This window comes from Salmo salar, chromosome ssa10 (genome assembly GCF_905237065.1).
Source record: "Salmo salar chromosome ssa10, Ssal_v3.1, whole genome shotgun sequence".
Classification (NCBI taxonomy): domain Eukaryota; kingdom Metazoa; phylum Chordata; class Actinopteri; order Salmoniformes; family Salmonidae; genus Salmo; species Salmo salar.
Window position 1 is genome coordinate 47,542,176 of NC_059451.1, and position 12,454 is coordinate 47,554,629.

The 12,454-nt window shown below is 44.9% G+C and overlaps 1 protein-coding gene across 12 annotated transcripts in view; it reads right to left on the reverse strand.

Annotated features, from left to right (window-relative positions):
- Positions 1-12,454, reverse strand: part of LOC106560530 (microtubule-associated serine/threonine-protein kinase 2) — a 329,712-nt gene that overhangs the window by 180,169 nt on the left and 137,089 nt on the right. Inside the window, exon 1 of one of the 12 annotated variants that reach the window (XM_045687870.1) lies at positions 1,766-4,290. The exons of the other annotated variants lie outside the window; for them this stretch is intronic. Within the exon in view, the coding sequence (XP_045543826.1) occupies positions 1,766-1,804 (39 nt within the window). The 5' untranslated portion in view covers positions 1,805-4,290. Of the gene's footprint in view, positions 1-1,765; positions 4,291-12,454 lie in introns of those variants that run through there. 12 annotated transcript variants of the gene reach the window in all.

The window sequence follows — 12,454 nt, forward strand, 5'->3', positions numbered from 1 at the left end:
TGCCGAACATATCAAGACTGTTTCAAGGACAGGTTATTTCCATCTATGTAACATTGCAAAAATCTGAAACTTTCTGTCCAAAAATGATGCAGAAAAATTAATCCATGCTTTTGTTACTTCTAGGTTAGACTACTGCAATGCTCTACTTTCCGGCTACCCGGATAAAGCACTAAATAAACTTCAGTTTGTGCTAAATACAGCTGCTAGAATCCTGACTAGAACCAAAAAATGTGATCATATTACTCCAGTGCTAGCCTCCCTACACTGGCTTCCTGTTAAGGCAAAGGCTGATTTCAAGGTTTTACTGCTAACCTACAAAGCATTACATGGGCTTGCTCCTACCCATCTTTCCGATTTGGTCCTGCCGTACATACCTACACGTACGCTATGGTCACAAGACGCAGGCCTCCTAATTGTCCCTAGAATTTCTAAGCAAACAGCTGGAGGGCCTGGCTTTCTCGTATAGAGCTCAATTTTTATGGAATGGTCTGCCTACCCATGTGAGAGACGCAGACTCGGTCTCAACCTTTAAGTCTTTATTGAAGACTCATCTCTTCAGTAGGTCCTATGATTGAGTGTAGTCTGGCCCAGGAGTGTGAAGGTGAACGGAAAGGCTCTGGAGCAACGAACCACCCTTGCTGTCTCTGCCTGGCCGGTTCCCCTCTCTCCACTGGGATTCTCTGCCTCTAACCCTATTACAGGGACTGAATCACTGGCTTACTGGTGTTCTTCCATGGCGTCCCTAGGAGGGGTGCGTCACTTGAGTGGGTTGAGTCACTGACATGGTCTTCCTGTCTGGGTTGGCACCCCCCCCTTGGGTTGTGCTATGGCGGAGATCTTTGTGGGCTATACTCGGCCTTGTCTCAGGATGGTAAGTTGGTGGTTGAAGATATCCCTCTAGTGGTGTGGGGGCTGTGCTTTGGCAAAGCGGGTGGGGTTATATCCTGCCTGTTTGGCCATGTCCGGGGGTATCATTGGATGGGGCTACAGTGTCTCCTGACCCCTCCTGTCTCAGCCTCCAGTATTTATGCTGCAGTAGTTTATGTGTCGGGGGGCTAGTGTCAGTCTGTTATATCTGGAGTATTAAGTATGCTCTCTCTAATTCTCTCTTTCTCTTTTTCTTTCTTTCTCTCTCTCGGAGGACCTGAGCCCTAGGTCCATGCCTCAGGACTACCTGGCATGATGACTCCTTGCTGTCCCCAGTCCACCTGGCCGTGCTGCTGCTCCAGTTTCAACTGTTCTGCCTGCGGCTATGGAACCCTGACCTGTTCACCGGACGTGCTACTTGTCCCAGACCTGCTGTTTTTAACTCTCTAGAGACAGCAGGAGCGGTAGAGATACTCTCAATGATGGGCTATGAAAAGCCAACTGACATTTACTCCTGAGGTGCTGTCTTGTTGCACCCTCGACAACCACTGTGATTATTATTATTTGACCATGCTGGTCATTTATGAACATTTGAACATCTTGGCCATGTTCTGTTAAAATCTCCACCCGGCACAGCCAGAAGAGGACTGGCCACCCCTCATAGCCTGGTTCCTCTCTAGGTTTCTTCCTAGGTTTTGGCCTTTCTAGGGAGTTTTTCCTAGCCACCGTGCTTCTCCACCTGCATTGCTTGCTGTTTGGGGTTTTAGGCTGGGTTTCTGTACAGCACTTTGATATATCAGCTGATGTAAGAAGGGCTATATAAATACATTTGATTTGATTTGATATGGATGTGAGGGAGCTTGTTGATGATTGGTGGTCGGCTGGGAGCTCTCCTTACCTGCAGACCCCTACGTCTGAGAATACTGGAGTCATCCATGTTGCTTCTGCTGTAGAGTCGCACAGTGGAGTCTATATCCAGGAAGCTTCACCCCTCTTTAGGGGTACAGGGTTACAAACACACCCCTTCCTCTGGGGTTGTGGTACAGATAGAGAAGGTCCTCTGCGCCAGGATACGGGGGACGTGAACAGGCACTTTTTAGGGGTGGATTAGTGAGGGTGAGTTAGCTCATACTCCCTTCTCTCTCTCCTCTGGTCCAGCAGGATTCATTCAGAGCAGTGTCATCGTCCAGACGGAAGAAATACCTCTCCTTTCTTTCAGACCGTCTGCTTGCCTCATGCCTCGGCAGTCTTGAAGTTTTTGCCGATTGGTGCAAAACGCTAAACAGTCTTTCCTTTGACTTCTAGTACCTCTTAGAAAGTGTCCCTCCCTGATTCACACTGTAGTGTAACTTCCTCCTGAAAATGAAAGGTTCAGCAGCATTTGTTTGTTTTCTGTTCTTCTCAATGGGGCCACGCTACATTCCACACGCATGACCAGCACGGCACGGCACTGTCTGTCCGCCACTCAGTACAAAGACAGGAACTCAACAGCCCGGGGAACAGACGGGAACTTTATACAGCTCCTCCTCTATATGTGGCTCAGATCAGACCAGTCCTCTTCATGTCCCCCTCTGCTGGTTTGTTGCCGGTGGAAGTCGGTGCAGCTCTGATGTAACTAGGGTGATAGCGGTATGCGAGCTTGCTTCTCCCGTCCTCCCTGCCTTTCTTTCCTCTCTCTCTCTGTGAAGCACGTGTTGTCTCCAAGCTCAGCCTCCCTCTGCTCCTCTCCCATTCATCCGTTCAGCGAAGGGCACACCGCTCGCTCGCTCGCTCCCTCTCTCTCTCTCTGACATTCACTGAGCCTGCGCTGTGCAGAAGAAGGAGCATGCAGAGTGGCGGCTTACAGCTGTGTTCTTCATCCCCTTCTTCTCTTTCTTTCTCTGTCTGTCCTTCCGTCCGTCTATCTGTTCCCCACAGGCAATATTTCTATGGAGACTTCACTACTCCATAATTCATGGACAGTTTGGGATAGACATTAATGATGACAATGGGACCTCAGGGGTAAGAGGAAGAGAAAGGGGCGCGCAGACTGATCGTCCGTCTCACTGCAGCCTGCCGGCTTAATTAGAACTGGACCTTTAAGAACACACACTCCGCATCACTCTCCTTTCCTATGTCTCTCTCCCTCCCTGTGCTCTCTCGTTTGTCTGAAGAGCTGTTCGGGGAGCCAACCAATCCAACGCGAGCAGGCGGCAGTGCATTTACATAGAATGAATGGAGGGATAGAAGCTCCGCTTCTCGTACTCTCCTCCTACTCACTCTGTCGCCACAGCCCTGTTTCTGTCATCAAAACAAGGGGCTGCGTTTGAACACACACAGGAGCCCAAACACACACACAGGAGCCCAAACACACACACAGGAGCCCAAACACACACACAGGAGCCCAAACACACACAGTTCCTCACATACTAATCTGTGGTCCGTGCTGCTTTTTTTATTGCATTACAATTCATTAATCATGAGTGCTCAGATACGACGGTAGGCTAATTAATTATTTATCAACAATATTTGAACACAGTCAGTCAGCCTCCTATCGGTCGTTAACAGCTAGCTACCGGTTCTCCTCTAAAGCTAGTCTTCATTCACCCAGCATTACACTAGTCTTTCATTCACCCAGCATTACACTAGTCTTTCATTCACCCAGCATTACACTAGTCTTTCTATCACCCATCATTACACTAGTCTTTCATTCACCCAGCATTACACTAGTCTTTCTATCACCCAGCATTACACTAGTCTTTCATTCACCCAGCATTACACTAGTCTTTCATTCACCCAGCATTACACTAGTCTTTCATTCACCCAGCATTACACTAGTCTTTCATTCACCCATCATTACACTAGTCTTTCTATCACCCAGCATTACACTAGTCTTTCATTCACCCAGCATTACACTAGTCTTTCATTCACCCAGCATTACACTAGTCTTTCATTCACCCAGCATTACACTAGTCTTTCATTCACCCAGCATTACACTAGTCTTTCATTCACCCAGCATTACAGTAGTCTTTCATTCACCCAGCATTACACTAGTCTTTCTATCACCCAGCATTACACTAGTCTTTCATTCACCCAGCATTACACTAGTCTTTAATTCACCCAGCATTACACTAGTCTTTCATTCACCCAGCATTACACTAGTCTTTCATTCACCCAGCATTACACTAGTCTTTCATTCACCCAGCATTACACTAGTCTTTCATTCACCCAGCATTACACTAGTCTTTCATTCACCCAGCATTACACTAGTCTTTCATTCACCCAGCATTACACTAGTCTTTCTATCACCCAGCATTACACTAGTCTTTTATTCACCTAACATTACACTAGTCAGGTTGTTTTCAATAAATCAAATAATTTACAAAGATATGTACAGTCAGTGATATTTTCATTCAACGCCACCAAAAGGAGAGAGAGGGAAAGAGAGGAGGGGAGAGAGAGAGGGAAAGAGAGGAGGGGAGAGAGAAAGGGAAAGAGAAGAGTACAGAGAGAGAGAAGGAAAGAGAGGAGGGGAGAGAGAGGAAAAGAGAGGAGGGGAGAGAGAGGGAAAGAGGAGGGGAGAGAGAGAGAGAGGGAAAGAGGAGGGGAGAGAGTGGGAAAGAGAAGAGTACAGAGAGAGGGAAAGAGAAGAGTAGAGAGAGGGAAAGAGAAGAGTAGAGAGAGGGAAAGAGAAGAGTAGAGAGAGAGGGAAAGAGAAGAGTAGAGAGAGAGGGAAAGAGAGAGAGGGAAAGAGAGGAGAGAGAGGGGAGAGAGAGGGAAAGAGGAGGAGAGAGAGAGTGAAAGAGAGGAGAGAGAGAGGGAAAGAGAGGAGAGAGAGAGAAAGAGAGAGAGAGAGGGAAAGAAGAGAGTGGAGAGAGAGAGATGCGAGGGGAACAGGAAAGTGGATTTAACTCCTATGCATGCTGAAAGGGAAAGACAAGCAGAGAATGCTAGGGGAGTGATGGAGAGAAAGGGAGAGGTAGAATGAGAGCAAGAGAGCGAGAGGAAGAGAGAGCACTATCCACCCACGCACTTGATCAGTGAAGGCAGAGAGCGCTTTACCAGTCACCTACAAAGGAACTACAAAGGTAAGCGGAAGACGGGTACAAAAATAAGTACAAGAAATTCAATTTCTACAGTGTTTTCTTACAAAGTAATTAGTCATGATGGAGTAGCAGTTTCTACAGCAGGGCCAGAGACTCCTAAAGGCACTCACAGAATCAATCCTGAGGGGTCAGCCAGGAGAGCAGCCACTACAACCCCTCTCCTCAAGGGACCACTCTTTGTGTGTGTGTGTGTGTGTGTGTGTGTGTGTGTGTGTGTGTGTGTGTGTGTGTGTGTGTGTGCGCGTGCGTGCGTGCGTGCGTGCGTGCGTGCGTGCGTGTGTGTGTGTCAAAGGGCAAGGGGATCTGAGGATGCAAGAATGTTGAAGAGACACAGCACGGGCCGGAGTGACCTCTGCGTGAAATAACACTTTATGGAAGATGGCAGTGGATAGCTGCCGTCTTACTGGCTTCTGACCAATTCTGCTATTTAGTGGGTTTTTTTACACTGATCTTAACATAATATTGCCACCATCATTTCCTACGACCGTAAACAGCTTCTAGACATTAGAACAGCTAATGGAGGAAGATTTCTACTTTAACGAGTTGGCAGCTGTGGCTGCACTGCTCATTCTGGACCAGGCCCTAATCCAAGGGACTCGAAACAGGAAGAGACGGCAGAAGAGAGGCAAACCAGCGGGCTCCCTGACGAGACTACGTCGGCGAGAAGATAAACCGCCTCTACTCTCTGTTCTATTGGAAAACATAACCACTGGGAAACAAAATGGACGAGCTCAGTTCGAGACTCCTATCAACGGGACCTGAAGAACTAATATCCTATGTGTCTCTGAGTCATGGCTGAACAAGGACATTGATAATAGACATCTAGCTGGTTTTTCTAAGCATCGTCAAGACCAAATGGCAGTTTCGGGTAAGGTTAAGGGGAGGTGTGCATCTCTTAACAAGAGCTGGTACGCGATCTCTAATGTTAAGTCTTGAGGTTTTGTTCGCCTGAGGTGGAATACCTCATGATAAGCTGAAGACCATCCAATTTACCAAGAGTTTTCATTTATATTTCCCATAGCTGTCCATTTACCACCACAAACCGATGCTGGCATAATGACTGTACTCAGCTGTATAGGGCAATTAGCAAACAAGAAAATGCACATCCAGAGGCGGCGCGCCTAACGACCGCGGATTTTAACGCAGGGAAACTGAAATCTGTTTTACCTCATTTTTACCAGCATGTCACCTGTGCAACTAGAGGCAACAAAACTCTAGATCACTTTTACTGCACAGACAGAAACACATTCAAAGCTCCCTCTCGACCTACATATCGCAAATCTGACCATAACTCTCTACGTGCCCGATTCCTGCTTACAAGCAAAAACTCAAACAGGAAGTACCAGTGACACGCTCAATACGGAAGTGGTCCGATAAAGCGGATGCTAAGCTACAGGACTGTTTTAGCACAGACTGGAATATGTTCTGGGATTCATACGATAACATTGAGGAGTATACCACCTCAGTCACCAGCTTCATTAATACGTGCATTGACGACGTCGTCTCCACAGTGACCGACCGTACATATTCCAACCAGAAGCCATGGATTACAGGCAACATCCACACTGACCTAAAGGCTAAAGCTGCCGCTTTAAAAGAACACGACACTAAACTGGACACTTATAAGAAATACCGTTACAACGACCGATGAGCCATCAAACATTAAAAATGTCAATACAGGACTAAGATCGAATGCTACTATGCTGGCTCTGACGCTCGTTGGATGTGGCAGGGCTTGCAAACTATCACAGATTACAAAGGGAAACCAGGCCAAGGTAACCTGTCTAAATGACTATCACTTGTAGTACTCACATCAGTAGCCATGAAATACTCATATCAACACCATCATAGAGCAATGTTTGTCAGACCATGAGAAATCCGGTCTGATTTGGAAAGGCACACACCTGTCTATATAAGGTTCCAAAGTTTACAGTGCATGTAAAAGCAAAATCCAAGCCATGAGGATAAAGGAATTATCCGTAAAGCTCCCAGACAGGATTGTGTTGAGGCACAGATCTGGGGAAGAGTACCAAAACATTTCTGCAGCATTGAAGGTCCCCAAGAACACAATGGCCTCCATCATTCTTAAACGGAAGAAGTTTGGAACCACCAATACTCTTCCTAGAGCTGACCGCCCGGCCAAACTGAGCAATCAGGGGAGAAGGGCCTTGGTCAGGGAGGTGACCAAGAACCCGATGGACAGAGCTCCAGAATTTCTATGTGGAGATGGGAGAACCTTCCAGAAGGACAACCATCTCTGCAGCACTCCACCAATCAGGCCTTTATGGTAGAGTGCCCAGACGGAAGCCACTCCTCAGTAAAAAGGCACATAACATCCCACTTGGTGTTTGCCTAAAGGCACCTAAAGGACTCTGACCATGAGAAACAAGATTCTCTGGTCTGATGAACGGAGCAAAGTAAAGAGAGATCTTTGATGAAAACCTGTACCAGAGAGCTCAGGACCTCAGACTGGGGGCGAAGGTTTACCTTCAAACAGGACAACGACCCTTCGGGACAAGTCTTTTAATGTCGTTGAGTGGCCCAGCCACAGCGCAGACTTTTACCATTGAAAACCATTGAAGACCACACACGTAAATGTCATGCTATTTGTATTTGAGCTATGTGATTGGTCGTTAATTCAAGCACCACCACGTTCCTGCGAGTGACTTGCATTGCTAAATTATATTAAGCAGATTTTAATACATATAGTAATAACCACATTTAACCTATTAATATCTGTATGTAGAGAGGAAGCATGCCAACCTATAGGGCCTGCATGACCCCCATCCACTTAACTACACCATGTCCGGGCCAGTAGAAATTCTGTTTGGGCCAGTAGGCTTTGCCCAACTGGTTGGGGCCAGTGAGAAAAAAAGTTAGCATTGGACCCTGGCATGTTTCATATGCAGCCATGCAGTGGTGGCACTTAGACTATTTACTGAGCTTTGATTGACGAACAGCTTAGTTTAGAAAAGGTGTCGAACTAACTGAACAAAGTCGATCTCATACAGTACCAGTCAAAAGTTTGGACATACCTACACATTCAAGGGTTTTTCTTTATTTTTGGGAATGCCAAGAGTGTGCAAAGCTGTCAAAGGCAAAGGGTGGCTACTACTATATTTTGATTTGTTTAATTAACACATTTTTGGTTACTACATGATTCCATGTGTTATTTCATAGTTCTGATGTCTTCACTATCATTCTACAATAGTGAAAATAAAGAAAAACCCTCAAACTTTTGACTGTTACTGTATATCCTTGCCATTCATAAATCATAGTCATATGTTCATGGTATCGCATCCGGAAAAGTTAACTAAAGTTCTCATTTGTATTTTCGATATAAGGTCCATCAGGACTTGCTAGACATTGACGTTAAAGTGAGTGACTCATCTGTAGCTTACCAAATTGCATCGGTAAGAGAGCTGTTAATTTGGCTTCCAATTTGCATACTGGTAGGCTTTTTGGAGACTATATGCAAATAAATGATTAGATAGCAGATGGTGAATCTGCCTCACTGCAGGAACAATAGGTAGGCTAGTGGAGAGATTGCCTCAATAGTCCAAAATATGATCAAAGAAAACAGATTGAATTGTTTTAAAAGCTGATGATATTTATATGATATTTTCAAAGATATTGATGTAGGTCTACTGATTAAATCAAAGTGTTGACAATGGAGTAATCAACTGCTGCTTTCTGTGTAGCAAAGCCCATGTTAAACACCGGCTCTTCTATCACATCTGTATTGCAGAAAGCTGACAAAATACCTCTTAAAAGGAAGCTTAAAGCCTATGGATGTCAGCAGACTCATACAGGATTCTTTAAAGGCCCAATGCAGTCAAAATTACACTTTTTTCCTATGCTTTATATCACATTGTACAACAGCTGATGAAACTAACACATTAAAAGTGTGAAAACATTTGATCAGTGTTATTTCCTGATAGCTGCAGGTTGAAAACACAAACAGAGAGATAGGGAGTGAGAAAGGGTAGAAGGCAGTAGCCCACACCGACACTGTGAGATGACCATTTCAGTTAGTTTCATCCAATCACACACAACTGTGCAGTCTGGTGTCTTCTCAAAACAAAAGAGAGCATACTTCAAGCCTATACTGTAAACTACAGGTTCAGCCAACACTGTGATTTACCACACCACAGCCTGAGAGGTCAGAGGTTAAAGCTAGGGTTTAAGGTTAGTGGTCAGAGAGACAGAGCCCCGCCCCTGACCTCACCCCACCCCAATCCACGGACAGACAGCCGTGAGTTATTTTCCACTGGTCATACATTCACCAGCCATCAGGTCAGGCTGTGTGGATGCTTATAGCCCCCTTATCTCCTCCCACTCCAGACCAGGAGCCCAGTGCCATTCCAGCTAGCGTGTGAACACACAACCACAACCTGTCTCTGGATCTCAGTATCCATATCTCTCTCCGTCTCGCTTTCCATATTTCTGTCCCCTTAACCAGAACCCAGACAGAGAAAACAGTGGTTTAGAGTAGAGATTTGTGGGGGAAAAAATGTATACAGTTATAGAGATAATATCGTATTGTTTTAACAATACCGCAATATTATTTTTGGGCTAGTTGGCTGTACCTGCACCAAAACTCCACCAGAGTTCCTTCATATCTTGTTCTCCATCATTTTAAATAGGGAGTCCATTTTTTTCCCGCATGTTACTACTTCACAGGAGAGGCATTTCAAGATCAAAATACGTTTTTCGGCAGAAATGCCTTGTGGAATATGTGTACTTTCATGCCTCTTAATAACAAACTTGTCAGCCATCTGTAAATATGAATACATTTTTAAATAACAAGTTGGTTTAGCCATGGAAAAATACAGGAACCTTTCCGCTAGCCATGATTGGCAGAGAAATGGATGGGCTGGACGTGCCAAGAGATGAGTTCGGATTGGTCTGCCACGTAGCGTGCTTCTGTCTATATCATGAGCTGCTAAGCATGTGTGGATAATCCTGTCTACCATACCTTTAAAAAAAAAAAAAGATATCTTGAAAAAGTTTTACTGCTGCTCTCAACATTGCTGCCCTGAAGATAATACTGCTATCAACAAAGCTCAGTGGGAAAACATTGTGACGGACTACTTTCTGGAGGATGATCGTGCCAATGCCGGATTCTCTCTGACTCTCGAAATGAATCAGATAATGAGGAAATCACTAAAATCATTTTCATTTAACAAGACGATGTAAAGTCTGCTGATGACAATGGTGGGAAAGAAATGGTGTCGTTGTCACGGAATACGATTTTATTTAAATCAGTAGAATGCCCGGTGGAAGCAGAGAAATGATTGCCAAATGCAGAGAGTCTAAAAAGAGAACACAGAAAGAAGGCTGTTGTATAAAACACCTGTCTCCAGATTACATCTTCAAACTAAGGGCAACCATGGCATAGGGAGAAACGTTCATCCATGTATACAGGTAAGGGTCTAGCTACATTTTCAGATAAATACGTTTCTAATTGTTGTTTTCTAATTGTTGTTTTCATTGCAAGTTAAAGCGTACTGTTAGCTAGCTAGCTAACATTAGCTGGCTGGCTCACTAGCTAACGTTACGTGTATGATCTGAGTAGGAGCTCTAGAAAGAGGCCTGAATTGGAATTCCAAATTGGATGACCATTCAAATAGATTTTTCCCAGTTGTTTTGAACGCAGAATTAGAGTTGGGATTTTGGTTCATCGTTTAGCTAGCTAGCTAGCCATCTACATGCCTAAACAAAAGACTTCACTATGCAAATAACCATTTCACTGTACCGTTTACACCTTCTGTATCCTGTGGATGTGACAAATAAACTTAGATTTTGTTTGATATAGTGTGTGTTTACCAGAGACGGTAATATGAAGAACAATAAGACCTGCACCAAAGTCAGATAAGCATATAGGCCCTAGGACTAGTTTATTTTTACTACTACTTTTTGCTACTATTTTCACCACTTTTAATTTTGAAATATGTTGTTTACTACACTGTGAATCCTTAAAGAGATGGGTGGGGCTAAGGCTTAAGAGGGTGTGACGATGCTGAATGGGTGGAGACAAAGAAGAGCTCTCCAGTAGGTGTACCAAAACATTCAAGGGACATTTTGTCAAAAGTGGGGTTACAAGTTTATCAACTTTCAAAGCAGAATTCCTTTCCTATTGATTTCTCAACTGAAGTGTATGATATACCATTTTCTAGCTCTGATTCTCTACTTTTATCCAATGTAAAAATCACAATGTCAAATTTTGTAACATAGGACTGAATCCAGGTGGTGGGTCACAAATATGCCAATGCCCCATAGTATAGGCTAAGCATACACACAGACAGCAACAAAACATATAGTAGATACAAAGAGAGGCGCGCGCACACACACACTCCTGACTTTTTAAGATTATAACAAAGCACCTTCAACTACTTGTGTGTGGCTGGGGGGAAATATTGATTTAAATATTTCAAGACAGAGGCGCACACACACACAAATAGACACACAGCGAGCCAAAACAAATGATCACACAATCTTAGATATCTAGAAAAAAATGAATGTCTGATGTAAACTACTAGTTAGTCATTTGATCAGTGGCAGCTTCCTGCTGCTTTTCAACACTGACATCCGGATTTCAGCGATACAGTATTTCTGTTTCCCCTGAAAATCAGAAGTGGGACCAACGCTCCAGCGTCTTTCTATGCTAGGGTACACTGCAGTGGACCCAGGAATTGAATTGCTCTCTCACTGAGGAAAAACACATGTTCTGCTCAACTCGCAGGAAGTCATACAAAACTGACTGGTACTGTTCAATGCATCAACAGAAACTAGAACAAGGAAGGGGAGGAGTGTGGGTTAGAAGGGAACCGGGAGAACCAATGAGAGACCGTCAGTGTGTAGCGATAATCACATACAGAGAGGCAGCCAGACCAACAGGTCATTAGCAGAGAGGCAGCCAGACCAACAGGTCATTATCAGAGAGGCAGCCAGACCAACAATTCATTATCAGAGGCAGCCAGACCAACAGGTCATTATCAGAGGCAGCCAGATCAACAAGTCATTAGCAGAGGCAGCCAGACCAACAGGTCATTATCAGAGGCAGCCAGACCAACAGGTCATTATCAGAGAGGCAGCCAGACCAACAGGTCATTATCAGAGGCAGCCAGACCAACAGGTCATTATCAGAGGCAGCCAGACCAACAGGTCATTATCAGAGAGGCAGCCAGACCAACAGGTCATTATCAGAGGCAGCCAGACCAACAGGTCATTATCAGAGGCAGCCAGACCAACAGGTCATTATCAGAGGCAGCCAGACCAACAAGTCATTAGCAGAGGCAGCCAGACCAACAGGTCATTATCAGAGGCAGCCAGACCAACAGGTCATTATCAGAGAGGCAGCCAGACCAACAGGTCATTATCAGAGGCAGCCAGACCAACAGGTCATTATCAGAGAGGCAGCCAGACCAACAGGTCAAATATCAGAGAGGCAGCCAGACCAACAAGTCATTATCAGAGAGGCAGCCAGACCAACAAGTCAT